Source organism: Python bivittatus, unplaced genomic scaffold (genome assembly GCF_059951505.1).
Source record: "Python bivittatus isolate LINGU-HERP-01145 unplaced genomic scaffold, Pbiv_v1 ctg000570_np1212, whole genome shotgun sequence".
Lineage (NCBI taxonomy): Eukaryota > Metazoa > Chordata > Lepidosauria > Squamata > Pythonidae > Python > Python bivittatus.
In genome coordinates, this window is record NW_028277097.1 from 16,535,309 (window position 1) to 16,559,499 (window position 24,191).

The 24,191-nt window shown below is 39.6% G+C and overlaps 1 protein-coding gene across 5 annotated transcripts in view; it reads left to right on the forward strand.

The window, feature by feature from the left end:
- The first annotated feature begins 670 nt into the window (after window positions 1–670).
- SMAD2 (SMAD family member 2) overlaps window positions 671–24,191 on the forward strand; it is a 55,249-nt gene continuing 31,728 nt past the window's right edge. For 2 of the 5 annotated variants that reach the window (XM_088152955.1, XM_088152957.1), the window contains exons 1-3: window positions 671–774; window positions 3,601–3,661; window positions 19,127–19,408. In XM_088152955.1, coding sequence (XP_088009081.1) covers window positions 19,173–19,408 — 236 coding nt within the window. In that variant the 5' untranslated portion in view covers window positions 671–774; window positions 3,601–3,661; window positions 19,127–19,172. Of the gene's footprint in view, window positions 775–955; window positions 1,461–1,487; window positions 1,635–3,600; window positions 3,662–19,126; window positions 19,409–24,191 lie in introns of those variants that run through there. The other 3 variants (XM_007425495.4, XM_007425494.4, XM_088152956.1) reach the window with 3 other exon arrangements.

The following is a 24,191-nucleotide window of genomic DNA, read 5'->3' on the forward strand; positions in this document are numbered from 1 at the left end:
GAAAGTCTAGGGCTGCCTAAACCCTTTTTCTCCCACACCTGGGCGTGGTGCTGAGGTGAGAAAGCAGCGTTTCTGAGAGAAAGAAATTAGTTCTGGGACAGAGGCGGATTTTTGTGATTTTCGGAGGGAAAAGAGAAACGGCATTTATTGCCTTCCTGGATTATTTGGATTTTGGGACGTGGCGGTGGGGGGGACTATTTCTTCTCCTCCTGCTGCGCGGAAGGTTATCAGGACAACGAACGCGGAGGAATCCGCCAAGCTCCTTCCTGCGGCTCAACCCAATTTTTGCGAAGCCCTCCCCAGACTCTGCTCGCGAAAACGCGAAGAAGAGGGCGTGGAAAGAGGCGGGACTCAGAGCCTGGAGGGCTGATTTGACGCTCGCCGCGGCCAATCCGGAACTTCCTTCTGCCCTCCTCCGCTGCCTCCCTCCCCCACCGGAGCGAGCGCGCCTGGCGTTAGGGCGATAGGTCGCCTCTCCCGACGCCAATCGCTGTTCGCTGAAGCCGCGAGCGAGAGGAGGGGCGTAAAGTCAGGGCCGAAGGGGGGCGGCGACTAGCCCCACCCCTCCTTTCCCTCTTCCTCCATTCCGCGCCGCCGCTCCCCTGGATGGACGACAGCGGCAGCCAATGGCCTCGCGCGCGGAGCGGGTGGAGGGCGGAGCGAAGAGGGGCGGGGCGGGGCCGGGTCTGGGCAGCCAATGGCGGGTGCGGAGCGGTGAGGGGCAGCCAGCGAGAAAGAACGAGGGTGGCAGAGGCACAGCTCGGGGGCGAGGAGGTTGGTCTCCGGGGCGGCCGGGCGCGGGGGGGCCGAGCGGGAGCGGCGAGGGCGCGGGGCCGAGAGGGCGCCGGCTTGGCCGCGGGGTGAGGGGGCGGCGTAGGCCCCAGGCCTGGGCTGCGCGAGGGGGTGGCGCCCTCGCTTTGTTGTGGTGGGGGAGGGGCAGGCCTTCCCTGGGTGGGGGAGGGGCGGCGATGAGGGTGGGGAGAGGACCCCGCCTCCCGCCGCCCCCTCCTCCCCCGTGCGGCCCCCTCGGGCAGCGGGGTGGGCTCGCCGCGGATGCTCGGCCCGCGGGAGCCTCCTCTCCGGCCTCCCCCGCCCCCATTCCAGGAGCCTCGCTCCTCCTCGGGCGGCAGGCGCGCGCCCGGGCAGGATCGCCGCCCTCGCGCAGCGCACGCTGCAGCCCCTCGCTGCCACTGCGGGGTTGCTGCGACAGCCTCCCGGGCTGAGGCGGGGATTCGGCGGGGCCGGGCAGGCGGCGGCGGCGGCAGCAGCAGCAGCATCTCGGCCAGCCCTGGAGCGCCTCCGCTTCCCTCCCGAGGCACGTCTTCCTCGCGAGCAAGGAGCAGCGGCGTTGGGCTTCCGAGGAGCTGGTCTGTACAGTCCCCAGAGTCTCGCCCGAGTCCCCCTTCTTAGATGGGCGTCGGGGCGGCCATCGGAAGCCAGAGTCGCGCCGGAGAGGCCGGGTTTGTATCTGAGCAGGCACGGAGCGGATTGCAGGATACTGCTCTGAGTGTAACTGATGGAAATCCGCATCCTCTTCCTCCCTTGCGATCTTCGCGAGCGCTTTCCTGCAGCACGGCTGGGGTTCAGGCCGCGCTCCGTGCGTGCGTAGTACACGGAGGGGACTGAACTTCTCGGTAAATAGGTTCGATATTGTGGTGTGACTTTGCATACTCGGTCGACGGGGGTGCGGTTGGCCGTCATTTTTCTCTCAACAGAAAACGGGGGTTCAGACAGCACGCGCATCACGGTCTCGGCAGTAGTGAGAAGGAAAAGGATGGAAAGGTTTCCCCTTTAGGTCTTTCAACAGGGACATGGTTAGGAGTACTGTAATACTTTAAGTACAGTATCCTCCTAAAAGCAAAAAGACGGAGCAAATTGCCCAAACTATGTATTTTAGGATAGGACGCTTCTTTTTTAAAAAAATGCTCTTTCCCCCTTTCGTTTTCCTGTTCCTATGATAAAACCAGTAAGAAGATTAAATGACTTGAACTTATGTTTTCTCTTTCCAAAATAACGCTGCAAAACATAGTCTGCACAAAATTACTTCTGGATGAGATATGTGAAGATTGTTTTTGGTGTCTGCAGTTATAGAACACCAAGAAAGGAACCTGTCCACTCTTCACACCTTTTCCATTGATTTGGGGTCCTCAGAATATTCCTTTTTTTAAACAGTTAATGGAGAAAATCCATATTCTCTTTCAGAAAGCCAGGCTTGTGACAAAAAGAGTACATGATTGCCTGTATGTAGATGAGTTAATCAAAAACTGAAATGGGATGCTTAGTTCAAAAATAAGGTGTGTACCCCCTAGTTCTTAGTTGTAAGCATTTGGTATTTTCAATCAGGAATGTACAAAATTCTGACTACTTATGAGCTAGTAATGTGCAGTTTCTGGGAATTGTTGCTGTTCTTGTACAGGCTGTTGGATACAACTATATTTCTCCAGGCTAATATCATGCTGAATGGGATAAAATCGTTCTTGTAATACAGGAAATGTTGATACTCACTGTAGGGAGTAATGTACTTGGAAAACGCAATTCAGTTGAGTGAATTCAACTTCAGAGTAATTTAGTTTTCCTTTTTCCTTTCTTATACAAGTGCCCAGTTGCCTTATGAAGAACGTGCATTTTGGAAACATGCCTATAAGCACCGCCTGTTATCAGGACTATGAACATTTATATACTCACAGGGCAAACAACAAACATCTGCTTGAAAGAATTTTAAATGGGGCATGCTGGGCAAAGGGATGAAGTAGAGGTAGGAGCTGAGCAATTTGCAGTCATTGATATGGGGGAAGCAATATCTTGAAAGGGTCCAATCTTTGTTCACTAATTTTATTTGTAAAAATATCCCTTGGTTGTCTTTTGAGCTATAGTCCTCACAAGATTTCTTAGTGAAATCTGATAGTGTACTAGCAAATTCTCTCTTTTGCCCCCTTTGACCCCAATATTTAGTCAAAATATGATTTGGAGGGCTTTCTACTATAGGGCAGTTTTTGAAAGTATGTGGTGATTACAACAAGGGAGGAGACAGGCCCCCTACTTCTACTGATGGAAGCAGTTTCTTTAGCAGTAAAGTGCCATAATACATTAAAATGTAATCTTATAGACTGCATTACCCAAGAGTCAGATTTGTTGAATTTGACACTGCTTGCACACATGCTTTGTGAAGTTTGCTGTCTCGTCTTTTTAAAGGTAGCTTGACAGAAAGGTTAACACTTTCAACATTTAACATAATTTCTAATGAGTATTGACAGCAAAAAGCAGGTAATGTCTTGTGGGTATCTATTATAGCTTTGTGACAACCTTGTAAATACCTCTGCCTATAATGAGTAAGACCTGTTTTAAAGTAGCTAATTGAAACTTAATAATAGTGTGGATTCTTACACATATACTTGGAAAGAAAGTTTGACTGAACTTGATGAAACTCATTTATTTACATGCTTAAAAATGGATTGCGTGTTCTTTTATGTCCTGTATTATTGGCAGCAGATATGTGAGACAGTGTGGGCTAGCAAATTAGTAACTCTTTTTGGCAATTTTAAGTTTTTGCAGGCTGCATTGTCTGTAAATGAGGCAATCTGTTTTTGTTTTCCTATGCAGGTTTGCAAAATCTTCTACCAGTTAAGAATACGAGAATACTGGCCGTGTTGTACTCTGAAAGGTAGAAGATGTTTTTTCTTATAGCATACAGTATGTGTCTTAAAAATGTCTCACGATATTTTGTGCTTGTTCTTGCAGAAATCCTATTAGAGTAAATTGCTGCTGTTCTTATAACATGTAAGGGGAATTGAAACTGTAGTAGACTTGCCCAAGGCCACCTATTGCTGATATGGCAATTGAGTCCAGATTTGAATGTGTCATATTTACTTGTATATTCTAAAACTAAGGTTGTTTGTTAAATTTTTTACATGCTAGTAGCTACAGTTTAACAAGTGCAAGATCTGTGTTTTAAGACCATCTTTTTTCACATATAGATGAAGATGGTTTGGATTTCTAGCTGCAGAACTATACGTGCTAAATATTTCTCAGTCTCGTTTAGTAAGACAATTCACGTTGTAAAGTGGATTTGGGAGAATCAGGAAGCTTTAATTTTGAAATACAGTATTTTGGTAATATAAATGGCAGGCAGCCGCTGCTAGAAGTAATAAACTCGTACTGATGGTACCGTTTCTCCCATTCCCCCAGACTGGGGAAGCTGAGAATGGCTGTGGCTCTGATGCACAGACTTCTTACCGGAGCGTTGTCTTACCATGGCCTTCCTGACTTAGGGGATACTCTGGTTGACAGGAGCCAGCAGCTAGGAGTCAAAGCTCATCCACTGTCAGGCGTCCTGCTGACCAGCCTGGACAGGGCAAAGGTGGGAGAGAGTCACCGACTGGGGACATGGTGTGCCACGGTTGTGGGGAAATGTGAAGTTCTGTCAGAGAAGAACAGAGAAGTAGAAGACAAAAGTTGAAAAGGAGGGAGGAGAGGCATCATAAGGGCAAGAAAACTAAAGACAAGCAGCAAGAACCAGGAGAGACAGACTGAGAAAAATAAAGGAAGCTGAGTGAAAAAAAGGTCATAAGGAAAAGCTTGAGCAGAAATAGTCTTTGAGGTAAGGGGCAGCGAGGATGAGGAAGACAAGACACAAGACAGTGATACAAATTGGGTGAAGCTATTACGATGTGTGGCCAAGATTAGGATGTTCTAATTTGGGGGCAGGGGGGAGTAAAGACTTGGAAGTTTTTTAAAGAAAATATGGCAAGTGTATTTTAGAGCTTATTTTACGGTTCTCTGTATTTCTTGCCTCAGTGGCAGGAAAACCTGCTACTAATTTTTAGCAAATGTTGTAAAAAATAGAGCTGTTTGTGTACACAGGACCTCAGGTTCATCATGGGTGGGGTAGACAAAAGGTTCCATTTACAAGGAGAGGCTGTTCCTTGGTTGCCTTTAGAAGCAGCCAGCTCCCCCTTAACATTTATGTAGATGCTCAACAGAAGTAAAACAGAATAAATCTAGGGCACATATTCTGCTCTTGCAGTAAAATAACCCCCTTTCTCTGTTGCTTTTCAGCAACTAGTACATAAGGTATGTGACTCAGAAGATAGTCAACAACCATCAGTATTAGTAAGCATTGATAAGTGGTACCCTTTTTAAACTATTGAAATTGGCTGCAATTACTACATCTGCTGGCAGTGAATTCCGCAGTTTATGTATTGTATGTATTAAATGAAAAACGTAGGGAGATTCAAGATTGTCTGTCCTGAATCTCCCTACGTTTAGTTTCAACAGCTGACCTTGAGTTCTAACTTCAAGAAAGGAAAGATAACTCTCCATATTATCTAAGCAGCGTGTAAATGTATGTATCGGTATGTTTTTCCTTGCTCTTCTTTTGCTCCAAGCTAAATAGCCCTAGTTACCCCTCCAGCTTTTTTGGCTGTCCCCATTTTTTTCATCTTTTCCAGTTCTATCATAACTTTAAGGTGCAACGGCCAGAGCTGCATACAATACTCCAAGTGTGTTCTTGCCATGGATTTGTATAAAGACATTACTGTATTGGCAGTTGTGTTTTCAAGCATGGAATTTGACTTTTGCAGCTTTTGCACACTGGGTTTATATTTTCATTAAGCTATACACCATGGCTCTAAGCTGCTTTCCTCCAATGTACATCGTTTTACATGTTTATACTGAACTACATTTGCCCTTTGAAGCCCATTTACCTGGTCTGAAGAGTTCCTTTTGGAGCTCTTCATGTTCCCTTTGGTATCATCAGTAAACATGTTACTTTACTACTCAGCTCTGACTCCAGAGTTTTTACATATAAGCTTGAAAGCATTAGCTCCAACACTGATCACTTTGCCCATCTCACCAGTGTTAGGATCACTTATTTATTCCTGTTCTCTGCATTCTGTTTTTACTTAATTCCCAATCCATGAAAGTACCTGTCCTTTTAACCTGTGACAACTGAATTTGTTCAGGAGCCTTTGGAATTTTTCAAAGACGTTTTAAAAAATTAACACTATTTATTGAACCATCTTTGTCCACGTGGTTATTGAAGCTTTTAGAAAAATCTTCAAGATTAGTGAAGAAAGACTTACCTGTGCCATATTGATTCCTTTTCAGAAAGGCACTCTCTTCTATGTGTTTGCTTATTTTCTTTTTAATAACACATTTAACCATTTTCTTGGAGTAGATGTTAAGGTGACTAGTTTGTAGTTTTCTTCAACTTTGTGATCTCTTTTTAAACATCAGGACCACATTTGCTATTTTCCAGTCCTCAAGGACAGATACCATTGTTTAAGAGAAGTTATGTATTTTTGTGGAAAGATCAACTATTTCATAAGTAAGTTCTTCAGGAACTCTTGGGTGGATATCATCCAGACTCAGGGACTGATTTATGTTTAATTTGGCTTATAACTTCATCTAACATTACTTCTGTTTGTCTGAGTTCATCTGAAATTTCTTCTTGAAAAGCTTTGTGTACAGGAATCTGTCCCACATCCTCAGCAGTGAAGACAAATAATTCGTTAAGTTTCTCTGCTATTTTTCTATCTTTATTAGCACACCTTTAATGCTCCTTCTCTAGTTGGTTTCCTGTTCTAAACAAATTTGAAGAAAATGTTGCTGTTTGTCTTAGTTTTCTTTGCCATATGTTCTTCTAAGCATTTTTGGGAGGAGGCATGTTTTATTGACTGCCTGCATATTTTTTCCCCCCAGAATTTACGTTCTTTATTGTTGTTATTTGGACATATCTTCAAATTTTTGAAAAAAGCTCTTTTCTTTAATGCGGTTTTTAACTCTTCTTAGTGACTCTGAATGGTAACACTGAACTGAGGTATACATTGTAGTTGAGATTCTATTGTGGCTTTGAATAATCTCTAGGCATTATGAAGACACTGCCATCTTGACTCTTATTTCAAATTCTCTAGGTCTTTTCCCACCTTTGTTATTTCTGTTTTACTTTGTAAAATTTCTACTTTGTCATTAATTTGTTTAATTTCTCCCATGAGATGCCCTATAGATTCTTAAACTTTTTTGTAACTTCTTGTTTCATCTCCTCTTTCATCTTTACAAACCTTTCTTCCATTCTCTCTTCAAAAGCAACCAGCTCATTTTTGACAGATTCAGATTTATATATTTGTTTATTGTATCATATTTATATAGATGCCCATCTCACAAAAGAGTGACTTTGGGCAGCATACATATCTGCTCTCCCATTTTTTCAAACATTTTTTGTAATATTTCTGGGGTAATTCCTTTTTCTGTCGATTGCTCTGATGAACCTCTCCTTCCCTCACCTTGCTTTGCAGCTTTTTTGGTGGTCACCATTCTTTTATTTATAATGCAGAAGTAAAAGTAAGTCAGTTATAAAGATGAAGGTAAAAAGCAGGTTTCTCTTTTTTTTTCCTCTTTCGCTTTCTCTATACCCTTATAAACATTTATAAACAGCTGTTAAAAAGATTGAAAGCACTTTCTATTTTCTGTTTTCTTTCTTACCTATTCACTATTCTTTTTTTTTGTTTCTTTTTCAGTGTTTGTATTGTTTTTATCTTGTTAAAAATTTGAAAAAAAGTTGAGTTAAAGATAAGAGAAATGGAGAAAAATAATAGAAAAGTGAAAAAGAAATATAGAAAAAGAAGGAAAAAAGGAAAAAGAAAAAAAAATAAAGAATTGGCTTCTGGTCTTCTTAACAGCAGTTATAAATACATTTATATTTTGCCCGCTCTAAGGTTACATCAAAGTTTCCTTCTTTCCATAGTCTACCCTTTCTAATAATCAAATCCATAAATCATCAGTTCATTTTTTTCTTTTTTAGCAAAAAGTCCATAAAGAGTTCCAGTTGCTAATAAATGTAGTAGTTGATTTCTCTCTAAGGAAACAAGTTAATTTTGCCATCTCTGGTAGATCTGTTGTTGTCACCAAGCATTCTTCCATTGTATTTCAGAAGCTTTCCATTTTTGCACATATAGTTGTCTCACAGCAGTGATCATATATAAAAATCTGCCACGGCTTTTTTTTAGTTGTCTGTTCATTAATTCCAACAAAAAAGGTTCTGGTTTCAGTCAAATCTTAGTTTTTAAAATTCTTTGTATCCGTATATGTATTTGAACCCAAAATTTTCTGGCTTTTTTACAAGTCCACCAATCGTGATAAAATGACCCCTCATGTGGTCCACATTTCCAACATAAATTTGAAGTACCTTTATACATTCTAGATAATTTTTCTGGAGTCATATACCAACGGTACATCATTTTATAAAAATTCTCTTTTAGATTATAACATAATGTGAATTTCAGTCCTTTCAACTACATGTTTTCCCACTGTTCCAGCAATATGTCCAAAATCTTTAGTCCGTTTTATCATAACCCATTACTGTTTGTTTTCAGACATTCTAAAATTTCATTTTTCATCTGTAGGTCAGTTTTAGTTTCTTGGTTGTGTGTCAATTGCATACTGCTACTGCTTGAAAAGGAACTGGCAAACCAAAATCAGAAGCAATATGTCTGTGCACAAAGAATTGTCCTGCATGTCTAGTCAACACACTACAAGTGTGACTCAGGATCAGTGCCAGAAATCATTATTAGCTGTAATAAACTTTCAGTAAATAGTTTGTTTTCAGTTACAGTGACAAGGTTCACACATTGTGCTATGTCATAATGTGGTTTGTTTACCTTAGCAGGTTGCCTGAATCCAGCTTTTGTGATTTGAGATCAAGGCTTAATGTTACAGCCCAACTAGTTGTAGCTTACAGTATTCAACAAACCAAGTTGAATTAAACCACAAATTAGTATGTGTGTGAATCCAATTGTTGGGCATATTTGCATGATTTAGTGAGCCACTCTAGTTAACAGAAATGTTTGTGCATCACCAAAATTGTCAGTTTCAAATTCTGGTTAGTGTTAACCTGAAATGGTGGCTCCTCTGGGTTAAGACTATATGTTTAACTATAGGAAAGCCACCAGTTGTAATTAAGGAGCCACACAGCATAGGGGTAAGTTAGTAGGTGTGTTGGGGTGGTGGCAGTTGTGCCTTCAAGGCAGTCTTGACTTCAGATGACTATATGTACAAGTGCGGGCAGTTTTATTGGCAACAATTTGGGGGAGTGGTTTGCCATTGCCTTCTTCCTAGGGCTGAGAGAGAGGGACTGGCCCAAAGTCACCCAGCTGGCTTTGTGTCTTAAGACAGAACTAGAACTCTCACTGTCCTGGTTTCTAGCACAGAGCCTTTAACTACTACACCAAAGTGACTCACACATTCCTTTTAATCAAGCTTGTTATGTTGTGCTAATTGGCAGAGTGGTTGCTTTGGAAAGAATTCTATTTAAGAGTCAGGTGGCCAAGTTCTCCAGCTGCATGATTTCTCTTTGGTGACTGTCTGGAAGTGGGGAAAATGGCTTCCACTTGGTCTGGAGAGGTCTTGCTATTTCTCAGGTAATGTGGGTAGATCACCAGCAGAAGTGAACAGCCCTTTCTTTCATTTTTGACAGACATTATTTTAAGCAGGAAATGAAGTTCCCCTTTCACTTTCTCCTGGAAGGGGAAACTGTCCCATGACAAGTAGTACCTTGCAAGTTGAAGTGATATAGGGCAGAAGAGGAGGGGGCTGCTGAATATGCTGATCAGGCTAGTTGCTGTCCCATTTGAGTCACTGTGGTAGAGGCAGTGGTTACATCAGACGGGGAAATAGAGTTTTTGATCCTACAAGCACTACCAGAACTTGGGATCAACCAATAAATTGGATTAACTTAAAGATGGCAGTTCCTGGTTGACTTTTGAGATTGGGTGCTAAACAAGTAGTAATTTGGCTATCAGGGAATATCAGGATTATAGGGGAGATTGCTAAATTGAAAAACATCCTGGAATGAAGCCGTGGCATGAAGTAAAATCAGTTAAGAGTTAAGCTTGACTCAAAGGAGATTTTACCTTAATCTTTAAAGAAAGTATTACTTCATTCAGTATCTAATTACTGAAGTTCTCTGTCACAATATGACAAGGCTACTAATTTAAACTACATTTAAAGGGATTAGGATGTATTTTTTGTTGATTTTTATCTCGCCTTTTGTTCAGGAGCTCATGATGATATATACAATGCTGGTCCTCCCATTTTCCTCCACAATAACACCTGTAGGATAGGTTGGGCTGAGAGAGAGTTGTTATTTATTTATTTATTTATTTATTTTTATTTATTTATTTGTTGGATTTCTCCCCCGCCCATCTCCCCCCAATGGGGGACTCTGGGTGACTTACAAAAAACATTAAAACTATAAATATATATATAAAATACATAATACATCTAAAATTTAAGTTAACTTGATTTGATCAGTGAGCTTCCTTGACTGAGTGGACGTGCTAGGATGTTTTCAATGCCAGGACAGCACTTTAACCACCCTCCCACGCTGTCTCACTTTCACAGTGATCAATAACTTATCAAAGCTGTTACCATGACAGAAAGACAATGTTTTCCAAGATATCCCCTGTTTATTAACTTACAGAGCTATATGACTTGCTTTAGTTAGAGGGGTAGAACTTTCTTCTGCAGAGAAGTATTGATACACTGGGTTTTAAAGTTGACACCTCAGATATTTCTGTAAAGAGGTAATTTCTGAAAGTTTGATTAGGTACAGAAAGTGTAATATTTGCAGTGAAAATTGTGAGAAGTAATAACAGTGCTTCTCTGTGTGAAATAATATTATTTGGATTAATTGCTACTATTCTGTGTTCTGTCACACAAATACTAATAAATCAAGCTGTGGTTTGATTTTGGTTTGTTTTAATAATTAGAATAAGCTATGGACCCTGGTTTGCTTTGATTAGTACAGTTAGATTAAACTTGCAATAGAAAATGAACTTAGTCTAATGTGAAATCAGAAGCTTGCTTTCTTTTTCATGATGTGAGGAGCATAAGTACTTAAAGCTGCCAGCTCATGCATAATTGTTTAAATTCAGATTTAGATTATTATTTAAATCAGGCAATTGTTTGTGTCTCAGATAAAAGCGCTGTTAGAGATTAGTGATTTGATCTTTAATCTTTTAAGACAGTTGGCTGAAAATACTACACATGCTCTTGTTAATTTCAATGAAGGTCATTTCATATAAATGTCTGCTTTACATGTATGCATTGTTGCATTGTTAGTCATATATAGTTACAACTTTAGAACCTCCCTTTCTGTTTTTGTATCAGAAATAAAGTCTCTATGACTCTTGTGAAAGTTTTCTCTGCTGCACTGCAGATAAACTTATATAGACTATGCAAATTGCATCTTTTTTTTAAGACTTTTTTTCCCCTAGCCCGTAGTGAAATTGTGTTTTGAATTATCTCTGTGCCAATTATTTGAGTGTTAGGGCATGGCCAGAAGCATTGGTTGGCTGCATTATTTTTTCGGCCTTACGTGTTGTACTGTCAGTATATTACCTTCTCAAAATCTACATTCATTTCCTAACCCTAACTCATTTCTGAAAAATAAAGAGTCTGGAGTTATGTATTTGTAATTGTTTCTTGATCTTGAGAGCAACAATGTACACAGGGCTTACAGCAGAGGAAACATTGCCTGTGCTCTGTATTTTTGACAATTGTATACATAGTTTTAAGGGTTTTCAGATGTATATTGCATTGCCTTAATGGACCATGCATGCAAATTTGTAATTGGAAGCATCCATTTGAGATCTTGATTTGCTAAGTGAGCTATAAATATTGCTTTCTAAAAGCTATAAATGTTGCTTTCTAAATAGGACTTAATTACTTCTTTTGTAAAGCCATAAAGCAATACCTAAACTTAATTTGTTAGAATATTTGCAATTGACCTTCAGTTAAACTGAATTGCTGCAGGTCGTGCAATAGGATTAATTGATCCATGGAACAAGATATTAGTCTGGTATATATGATCACTGATATATACCAGGAGCTCAGGTGCCTAAAAGTTTGCACTTTTGTTGTAATGTATGTCATAACATACATTAATTGTTAGTTTAAGAATATTTCCTAAAATATTGAAAAATTAAAAATGGATATATATTTTTTTATTTCTAATATCTGCCAAGATTTTACTAAAGATCAGTTAAAGATTTTGAGAGCAGTTGATGAACTACTTTATACATATTTTGTATTTTTTTTTGGTTGTACATCTTGAGGACCATGTCCTTCCTGTGGTCTGAAGAACTAAATAATGGCTTAAGGCCAGCACAGTATTTCCATAGTATTTGCTTTATTATCCTCTTCTCCAATGAACTGCAGTGGGTACCATGTTGCACAATATGAGGAGTTGTTGCCACAGAGGCTCATGGTGCAATTTTAAGAAATAGAGGGAAGTAGGAAACTACCAGCAAATTCCAACAGAGTTACTTTTGACTTCAGAAGAGGAAACTTCTGAAATATTAGGGGACTGGTGAAAAAGAGATTGAAAAGTCAAGATGGTCCCATCTCTTCATGGTACCTGGAAGTTATTTAAAACCAAAATAATTGAGGCTCATCTAGAATGTGTTTTACAGCATAAATAGGGGCCAACCAAACGATAGCTATTGCCTATGCTAACTGTGGCTGATTTGGGTCAAACTCCACAGCCTTGGAAGGAATGTAGTTTATTCACTTTTGATTTAGAGAATGTTTTAGTGTAGGGTTGTTCAGCCTTTTTGTTAATGAAAGTTCTGATTGATGAAAAATAAGCTGAGCTGCTAAAAACATAGTGTATGTAGCTTGAAAAGTGTGGACTCTCTGGGTATTGAGTTTCAGGTACCTGGACTAGAAAGCTTGGCCTTCAAAATATGGTCTCTTGCTGTCTGTTTGCACCCAGTCATCTGAGATACATAGTTGTTGGCTGTTTGGTCTGCTAAGGAGATACTTAATAAGACATTCTAATAGTCATTTTTTAGCAGAATAAAGTTTCTGTGCCAAATGAAACAATACAGTACAGGTTTTTATCTAGAACTGGGGTTGAAAGGAAACATAAATTGGGAACTAGTAATAAAAAGTCTTAATGCACTCAAAGATCTAAGAGAATCTTGGAAGGAGAGGACAAAATATCAATCATTTCTAAGCAAGCTTTTCAAATTAAAGTCCTAGATGGGTGATCTCTAGTTTATATACCTTCTTTGCTTTCTGCTATAAAGCTAATATTAACAAATACTTCAAATATTTAATTTTGTATTAACATGTTAACATCCATGTTAAAATGTGTCGTGTGAAAATATTGCTAATGTAAAGACGCTTTCCCCATTTTTCCTAAATTGTTTTATGAGTTTCTTATTGGACCTTTTTACCTTGTTTTGGAGTATCAGAATAGGATTTACTCAGTAGGCATCATTGACTTAAAAACTGAGTAGGAGTGAATGCTGACACTGCCCAGCAGGGTGCTACTTGCTCTTTCATCTTGCTCACCGTACTTGTATTGAGAAGGGAAGTAAGCTGCCCGAAGTTGTATTTTAAGATGGGTGGCCATACAAATCTTAATGAATGAATGAATGAATGGGCCGTCCATCCGTTCATTATGTGACTAGTATAGTTGCAAATGCTTTAAAAGGAAGGAACCAAGTTTGACTTGGTGGTCATTTACTGGGATCAGATCTTTAGATGATGATTCTCAGAACTAGAAGCACTTCCTTAAAAGGTTGAAGTCCCCCATCCCATCCCATTCCTTCATTATAAAGGAGCTAAGACAAAGCTACTAGAGATCTTTTATTTTGTAAAAATAAAAATATTTTTCCTGACTGGCAGGTGTACTTGCTTTTGAGTGATAACCATAGTGATCCACAAACAAGGTTATGGCACACAGTTGGCTGGCAGAACGTCTGAGTCACTAACACCTTTGCCCTTATCCTTGAATATGATGTATGTGGATTTTTTTTAAAACTTTTGCTATATTGTATTGGTGGAATCAATCTGTAATTATTAGGAATATTTTTTTGCAGTCCACTCAAATAGCAACATCTGTGGGATAGAGGAAAAGAGATCTTTTTAGAGATAAGATCCATAGATTTATCTCAACATGTTAACACGCCAGAATGTGCAGTTGCCTTTCTTAACTTTGGGAAGAGGGGGCAGAATTTCTCTGATGCTATACTTAGATTTGAGTGCCTCATGATGTCAGTGCAAACTCAAGGACAATTTTATCTCCCCTCTTCAAACTGAAGGAAAAGAAAGATGGCATGGCTTGCATAATTGTCTTTTTTTACAGTTTAGGAAAGAATAGCCATCAAGCTCTTATTCAGCAGTTATCTAAGATATAATCTGTTGGTTTGATGGATGCTCCATGTGTACCCAATTATTGTATTTTTCCCGAATTAGTGAGCAAAGCTTAACATTGAAAGTACGGATATAAGAAATGTGTGAGGAAACAAATATGACTAGAGATTACAAGACAACCTTTAAATGATAGTCTATTTTATTAATCAAATTTATATGGCTGCCCATCTCATGGATATGACTCTGGGTGGCATACAATAAAAACAGAACAATTAAAAATAAAACTTTAAAAACTGTTAAACAATTAAACCATAAATATAATGAAAACCATGAGAGAGTGCTGTCAGGCTCTTACATACGATATAACCATTCATGGACTTCCCACTTCCATGGGATTCCCAAGCCTGCTGACAAAACCAAGTTTTAAGGGATTTCTGAAAAATTAGTAGTGTCAGGGCCAGTCTCACCTTGGGAGGGATGATGTTCCACAGGGCGGGCACCACAGCAGAGAAGGCTAACTCTCTGAGTCCTGTCAGATGGAACTCCTTAGCAGACAGGACCCATAACATGTTCCTCCTGCCTGACCAGGTGGGACAGGTAGATGTAACCGGGGAGAGGCAGTCCCTCAAATAATTAGTACTAGATTAATTGGGTACATTGCAACCTATCTACACTCATATAGAGCAGAAATCTTTTTTTCCCCCAAATTATGCTTTGAATTGGTTTATATTATATTGATCTCTGTAAATGTCTATATTTTTATTGTAAGTAGTACAGTATATTGTATTGAGGTAAAGATTCACATACACGTTCAAGACATTGTTGTAGGTATTAATGCAACCTTTTCCCTTGTTGTTCTTTAAAATGGCATTGAGAACATGAATAACTTTCCAACATATATAGAAATTTGGACAAAGCAATTCATATAGAGATACATATATGGCTTTTTAGAACATACATTGTGCCTTCAAGTTGGTCTTGACTCCTGATGAATGCCTGGGTTAATCCCTGCAGTTTTCTAGGCATGATTTTCAGAAGAGCTTTCTTCCCAGGTCTGAGACACAGTGCATGACTCAATGCCACCGAGCTGGTTATGGGTTCTTTTGGCTGAACTAAAATTTGGTGAATGGAAGGATTCCTTTGCGAAATGAAGACTTGGTGCCAAACCATGAATAGTGATACAGTTTTGCTTATCTTATGCAAAAAGATTCTTGCTTGCTCTGTGCAAGATTGTGAATGTTAGAGAATTGCATTCTTTTGTATATATAATAAACAAGATGCAGGAGTATCAATTTACACATTTTCTATTCCTTCTCTCCACTCCCCCCCGCTCCAGTAATTATTACCAGCCATTGCTTCTGGTTGCGATTTTTTTTTACTTTATGATGGAATATGGCAGTGATAGGACAAACTGTTTAATAGAAATAGTTTTTTTCCCCTGTCTGTGTGATTTAAATATAAATCCTAAAACATCTTGACATGGTCATCACAATTAGATTGTCTAAAAATAAATGGTTGGTTTATGCATATGCGGGGTGTGTGTGCGCATTTTTCCCCATTACAGTAAAAATGTGAGGTTAAATATTTAAGGATTTCAGGGTTGCCTGGAAGCCTCAACTAGCAGCTCATTTCATCTGAAGAGGCTTCTGTGCATATGTTGGGTTTTGTGCAGAAATCTCTTCCTGGTCTTCCAGTAGCTCTTCTGGCTATTGGAATTACAGGAGAAGAACTTGAAAATGAAGGTTAGCAAGATGTTTATTTTACTTCATTTTTTGAAGTAGATTCTTGTTACATTGCAAACCAGTTTTGGAAGGTGCTCAAAATGTAACATTCTGTTGGCTTCTTTGTAGTATGCAAACTTCTCATTTATTACCTTTTAAATGAAAGAATCTTGGTGCTGAAAAAAGACATGTGGGTGGGGAGTTGGATAGGTACCAGGGAAGGTGTCTGTGGCACATTTGTTCTCATAGGGACTATTTTACAATTCCTGGTGGATTCTAAATTATTTTTATATGCTGATGACATTTTGGCAATACTGAATAATTACTTCACTGTCTAACTTGATCTGGGTGGTTCAACAATTGGGTAAATATTTGGGTTACAATATTAAATGGGGAAAATCTAATGTACTTCCTTTGGATCTAATATATTAATTGATCAATGTAAGATGTCAGGTTTTAATCTGTATTAGTATACTAAATGTTTAGGATTATATAAAAAGCAAAAACATTTCAAAATATTTGGAAGTTAAAATGTTACATGCTTTAGATAAGATTGCTATGGATATTAATAGATGGATCAATATTCCATTAAGTTGGTGGGGTAAAATTATTTATTTATTAGACACATTTATATAGCTGCCTATCTCACACAAAGTGACTTTAATGTTATTAAAATGAGTATTATTCCCCAGTTGATTAAGAGGCATTCCAGTGTCAATTCCAAATGGATATTTTATTTATATACAGTGATGCTTAAAAATTTGTGAACTCTTTTCAATTTTCAATATTTCTGCATAAATATGACCTAAAATGTGATCTGTTCACATGAGTCCTAAAACTAGATAAAGAGAACCCAATTATAATTGTATATGTAAATATAAATTATATCCGAAATTATAAAATATAGAAAGTCAACATTAAAAAAATAGAGATTAATTAAAACTAAAATATATATACAAACCCCAGGCAGAGAGAGAATGAGTACATCCACCTCAGTAATGGAGCCACCTAGACAAATCTCCGGTTCTCTGGGACCCCAGGCCTGGTGATATAATGGAACATCAGAAGGGATGGAACTGACCTGATTTTGCGGGGGGGGGGGGGGGATGTTCCATAAGGCGGGTGCCACGGCAGAGGCGGCCTGCCACCTGGGAGCCACCAAGTGTAGGTCCTGGGCAGATGGTATCTGTAGCACGCCCTCTTTGCCAGATCTGATGGGGCAGGCTGATGTAATTGGGGAGAGGCAGTCCCTCAGATAACCTAGCCTTATGCCATGAAGGGCTTTAAAGTTTAAAACCAGCACCTTGAATTGAATTCAGAAGCAAACTGGCAACCAATGCAGTTCATGGAGCAGAGGTGTAACATGGAGCAGAAGCACACATAACTGCCTGCGCTGCTGCATTCTGCACCAGCTGAAGCTTCCAAATACTCTTCAAGGGCAGCTGCATGTAGAGCGCATTACAGTAGTCCAATCTGGAGATGACTAGGGCATGAGTGACTGAACAGAGCCTCCTGATCCAGAAAACGATGCAACTGGTGCACAACCCAAAGCTGTGCAAAGACCCTTCTAACTACGACTGCCACCTGCTCTTCGAGTCTAGGAGGACCCCCAGATTGCACAGTGGGTCTGTCTGGGGCAGTACCACCCCATCCAGCACCAAAGATGGCATAGTTCTAGAACCAGTGGGCCCAAAAATCCAAAGCCACTTAGTCTTCCCAGGGTTCAGGTGAAGCCTGTTGTTCTCCATCCAGATCCTCACAGCCTCCAGACACTGAGATAAGACATTCAGAGCATTGCTTAATTTGCCAGGGGCAGAGATGTATAATTGGGTATCATGAACATACTGATAATACCTCACTTCATGACAACGAATGAGCTCACCAGCGTCCTCATGTAGATGTTAAAAAGGAGAGGAGAAAGCACTGAACCCTGTGGCACCCCACATAGTAAGGGCTGAGGGCAGGACCTCTCCTCCCCAATCATCACTGACTGGAATCAGCCCTGAAGAAAGGAGTCGAACCAGCACAACAGTGTGCCACCCACCCCCAATCCTCTGAGCAGATCCAGAAGAATACCATTGTTGATGGTACTGAAAGCCATTGAAAGGTGAAGTAAGGCAAGTCTGGATGCACAATTCCCATCCCGCCCATGCCAGAGATTATCCAGAAGCGTGACCAATGCCGTTTCTGTCCCATACCTGGGTCTGAATCCTGACTGAAAGGGATCCAGGTAATCCGCTTTATCCAAGGTCCTCTGAACTGTCACGCAACCACCTTCTCAACCATCTTCACCAAAAAGGGGAAATTAGATACTAGACGAAAATTGCTCAGTATAGTGGGATCTAGCGATGGCTTTTTGAAGAGATGAACCAAGGCCTCTTTAGGAGGCAAAGGAACAACAACTTGTTCACTCAAAGAAGAATTAGCCACTGCTAGAACCCACTCACACGACACCCCCTGGGCTGCTTTCACAAGCCAGGAGGGGCATGGATCTAGAGAGCAGGTGGCTGAGCTCACAGTCATATGGACCTTGTCCACTGCCTCAGGTCCAGCAGGTTCAAACTGTTCCCAGATAACTGGGCAAGATTCTACCCCAGGCATCTTGTCTGGACCTACAACAAAAGCGGTGTCCAACTATAAGCAAATCTGAGTGATTTTGTCCAACAGATGCTGAGTAAATTCCTCTGCATACCCCTGCAAAAGGTTCCCCAGGCCCCTTTACCTAAGAGGGCTCATGTCACCTGAAACAGGGCTGCGGGGTGGCATTCTGTGAATGCAGTAAGGGCACAGAAGTACTGCCACTTCACTGCTCTTACCACCACAAGGTAGGCCTTGATAGTGGCTGTAACCGTGTTTAGTCAAGTTTGCCCTTGGTTGAGTGCCAGTGGTGCTCAGTGATAAATAGCCAATACTAAAAGTTTTAAGAGTTGAAGCGTGCACATCTATAGGCAGCAAATTTGCAGAAACCTGGTCTAGTGACAGGATGGTGTAGTGCTCTAAATGTGGAGTCCCAGGTTTTAATGCACCCTCAGCTTTGGAAGGCAGCTGAGTGACTTTGGGCCAGTTGCTCTCAGTCTGACCTACTTACTTTATAAAATTGTTGTGGAAATAAAATAGATCTTATACTTAGAAATAGGCACATACCAAATAAAAATACTAGTGTAAGAAGTCTCCATTTTGTCTGGATAAAATGGAAGAGTAGGGAATTATTTTATTTAAAACTTTTAACAGCTTTCCTTTTTCCATAGGTTGTGAAGGGCAGCTGAATTGTGTTAGGTGTACTATACCTGGGCCATGTCATCTATATTGCCATTTACCCCACCGGTTGTGAAGAGACTGTTAGGGTGGAAGAAATCTGCTGGTGGTTCAGGAGGTGCTGGTGGAGGTGAGCAGAATGGACAGGAAGAAAAGTGGTGTGAAAAAGCAGTGAAAAGTTTGGTCAAGAAGCTCAAGAAGACAGGACAACTGGATGAGCTTGAAAAAGCAATCACTACCCAGAACTGCAATACAAAATGTGTTACAATACCAAGGTAAGAACTTTCTAAAGCAAAAATTGAGCGTAATTGAATAAGTATGCAGCAAGGGTACAATCTTGTTTCGCTTTTATGTATATATCAAAATGTTGCCATGTTTAGGTTATGGCAGTACCTATTACTAGAAGGCCATATTGGCTCTTCAGTCAGTTAACCATATTTAAATGTCATCTTCCAGTTTGGAACAATAATTTCAGTTTTGTAAGCCACAAATTTACTATAAGAATTCGTCTTAGTTGTCAGCACTGGTTCCGGGATGTCTACTTTTCTGTTACTGGGATATCAAGAACATCTGGATATCTTCTCCTAGTGGGCTTAAAATGACAAGGAGGGAAACTGTATATGTGGTGAATTGGGAAGTATTCCCAGAATAGAATATGGATTCATTTATTTTTTAAATTGAGTTTTTCTTATGGAACATTATGCACTGGGGTCTGATTCTTTCATATGTCCTGGCCTTCTTAAAAATATTATATATAGTGATGAATTACACAAATGAAACCAAAAAGATCCAATATGAATAAATATTTATAAAGCATAAATGGTAGTTTTAGGAGCTTTTGGATATGACAGATTAGAAGACTAAAATGAAAGGGAATATGGTAAACATTCTGAATTCTCTTTTGCTTGTTTTTCTGTGACAATTATGTCGTGAAGGCTGGGAATTCTGGGGAGTGTGGTCAGTTCCAGCTCATCTGAAGGATACTTTATTTAAAAAGTTAGGTTAAGGCCAGCAACATGCACAATACAAGCAACATGCTTAAAGTTATATGTATTCAACAACAGCAGCTGTCAACGTACTGACTCTGTCTGGAGGCTGTTTGGGTCTGGATGGGGTGGAACAGGAGGGATTTTGAACAGGTTCAGTCGGCACGGCAGTTGTGCCCATTCCTCATTTGGGAGGACCTTCAAACGGTTACTCACGCCCTGGTCACCTAATGATTGGGTTATTGCAATGTACTTTTACCCAGGGCTGCCCTTGAAGACCAACTGGAAGCTACAGCTGGTTCAAAACGCAGTGGCCCATGTGTCACCACTGCTACGTGAGCTGCATTGGTTCCCAGTATGGCACAGGGCCTGCCTATCTAAGGGATCACTTACCTCCAATCGTTTCTGCACCCCCAGTATGTTCCAGCAGGTTGGGTGCACTCCAGGTCCTCTTTTTTAAAAGTCATCTTGCAGGACTAAGAAAGCATGCCTTCTCTGTCGCGGCCCCCAAGGACAAGGACAGCACCCTCTCCTAGGGTTCCAGAAAGCTCTTAAAACATGCCTCTGGTCCCAGGCCTGGGATTAATATATTGTTGTATTTTGCTTTGTTTGATTTGTGTCATTTTGAGATCGTATTAGCCCAGGCTGTGATTTTAGGTTTTACTTATTTGAATGGATTTTGTTGGTTTGTATGCTGCCCAGAGTCAATTGGAGTTGGGTGGCTATAATAAATTTAAATAAATAAACAAGTACACATATGTACAAATCGTAATGGTTGGAATTCTCAGTAAAATGGGGGTGAGAATTGAATTTTGTTCAGTTGTCAAGATTTAGAAGAGAAGAAATCTCACTCTAAAATGATTCCTTCAAATACAGATTTAAATAGATTTGTATGCAGTCTCTACCGGAATCAATATTGGTTTACTTAAAAATGCATAGATAGATCATGGAATGACTGAACAACAAAATGATAAAGGAGGGTCTAATAAAAGTAAACATATATTGGAATATTTAATGTTTGCTTTCTTTTTATTACTGCATGGTAAATGCTAAGTGAGAGAGTCAGTTTGGGATAGTGGTTAAGGCATCAGGCTAGAAACCAGGAGACCATAAGTTCTAGTCCTACCTTAGGTACAAAGCCAGGTGGGTGACCTTGGGCCAGTCATTCTCTCTCAACACTAGGATGCAGGCAATGGCAAACCACTTAGGAAATTCTTGCCAAGAAAACTGCAGGGGCTTGTCCAGGCAGTCGCCAGGAGTCAAGACTGACTCGAAGGCACCAGTATATAGATCAATAGATGTAGGTGTAGGTATAGGTACACACACACACAGACACACACACACACACAAAGTGAAACTCTAATGGGCATTTTTATCATTCAAAGCATGTAATTTGTATAAAGCTGGCAAAATCATATGGCAGATGTAGAAATTTTAAAATAAATTCACACGTGGTATTAAGCCATAATGTTTCTTGTTTGGGATGTGCAGATAAGGTGGTGTTAGTGAATTAAACCAGGGTTTGTTTTAATGAAGTAGCTGTAATTAGAAACCATTATTTTTGTTTCAGTGATTGCAACTACAATGCAGCATTAATTGCACATAGGGTTACAGTGTTTGTGGCTTCCTGACTTAGTCCTGATTTAATTTTCTGCCCTGCCCAAGCCTCTAGTGAATCCAGAGAGCAATAGTAGTTAAAAATAATAGAATATAAACTGGAATTCAACAATTAAATCATGATTAATTACTGCATTTATGTCCTGCCTCTGGGAGTTTAATATGGTATACATGAGGATCTCTTCTAGTTAAATCTGCACAAAAACTTTTAGGAACTTCCACATTGCCCCCATGTTGATGCAGTTATATTGGTTACCACATGCTTTCAGAGCCCAATTCAAGAAGCTTACTTTATTGCATAAGCTGTAAATCACTTAGGCCCAGTTTACTTACAAGAGCAGCTATTCTGGTAGTCTGCCCTGCCCCCTTAGCTCCTCAGTTGGATAGCTGTTACAGGTTCTGTCATGATATATCTAACATGGAATTCTCATTTTGAATTCCTATTATGGAAAAATTGCCATTGAAGTTGAGGCAGTCCCCTTTCATTACAATTTAGGAGGGGCCTTAAAGCCAGGTGTTTTTGCAGTTTGGGGGGTTTAATTGTTCAGTTCTAATATTAATTTAGGATTTCTATATGTATGTATGTAAGTGGTCTAGATAAATATACTTTGTGACATATGGTGGGCTAAGGGAGAATAATTGGTCATTCTTTGCTGTTATCTGTTAGCTTGGGAACTGGGCTTCCGAGGTCCAAATCTGATATCTTAATCACTACACTATGCTAATTTCCCCGCAAGATAGTTTCAAATTAGTTTTTGATTTGTTCTGTAAACCATGACTTAATCTCTTTTGTGAATGCAGAACATTTGAAAATAAAAAGAGGGAATGTATATTTTGGCTGATGAAATAATGAATTAATAAGTAAATACTTGAAAACATTATAATGTATAAATTGGCTGTTGATTAAATGATTAATTAGTTGATAGAAGCTTGAAAATATTCCAGTCTATGGATTTTAATGCTGTAGGATGTTATAGCAAATCTTACCATAGGTAACTTTTATTGTATTTATATTTATGGTAGGTCTTTAGTCCAAAGTAATGGTAATTGAATACAAGACATTCTTCTAAGAGAAGAATGCATCCATGACTATCCCTAATCAGTTCTGCAATATAGAATGTAGAGAAATTAAATAATAACCTCCATCTCCACATTTCAAAAGATGAATGTAATCTCATAATGGTTATATGTTTTGACTTTAATTTTTATATAGCAGAAAGATTTTCAGTAATAGAACATGGGCATGATTTTGCTTAGTCTAAGAAATTTCCAAAAACTGTACTGCAGACTGCACAGGATGCCGCCTTTGGACCATATATTTGACATCTCCATACTTGAGATTTTAGTCCTTAATTCCTTTGCAAGCTAATAACTCAAACGTAAAGTGTAGATTGGTACTTGTATTTGCATGAAGACTTCACCATCCGTATTTTGCTCTGCTGCCTGCAATTCTGTTTTGTCCATTAAAAAAAGTTTTAAAACTCTACATTAACTAAAGATAGGTAATTACATGATATTCAGTAAGCTTGTGAATGTTAGGGAGACTACTAACTTATCTCTTGAAGATACAGTCTGCTGAAGGAAAGCAAGATTTTCTAGCCTAAGGTTATTGAATAATGTATACTTACTTCCCCATCTCTCCTTTTAAAATCAATTGGAAGGAATCCCCTGTTTCTGATCTATAATAAAGAGATGAGAAATCTGTGGTCTGAGTTGCTAAACCAATAGCATAGACAGTGGTGAGAGGTGCCGGAGTTCAGCAACACCTGGAAGGCCACAAATAGCTCCATGATGAAACAACTTCTGTATAAAGGGGGAAAATGAGATAAGATTTAATATCAATACAGGTTCTACCAAACTGTATTCTGGTTAAATGCTGGAGCTTGTTATATAAAAAAAAAAGGGATTAATTTTATTTTATTTTTTGTCTGAGCCAAATCATCTGGAGTTTTCATCTAATATGTGGTAGTTCTAGTCTGATCTCTCGTTAGTTTTAATTATTCATTTTTATAGGGAGCTTGCTGTTTATTTTTTAATAATCTGATCATAGATTGTTGTACCTTCTGTTGTCCAGCTGTCTGCTGTGTTAATTTAAATAGCATGAGCTATATTTATGCATGTTTATAATTTATGCATCTATGCATCTTAATTTTAATCTCAGTTTTTCAAAATCTGATTATGCTTCTTAAAATTCTCAGTTCCTTTCAGCTTGTGCCTAACAGTTTATATTCTTGCAAAAAAGATTTTATTGCCCAACCCCTCCTTTTCCCAAATATACTAGATTTTCTTGCATAAGCTAACTCAGTAAAGGTTCAGCTTTCTAGATGCAGCTAGTCTGATAGCCTTAGTTGTGCAAAATGACTACTCTTCACATCCCATATGTGATTTTATGCCTGTGCAGAAGCCCCATTGGGGTCTTATCTGAAATTTTTGGGGAGAGGCCTGCTTCAAATGC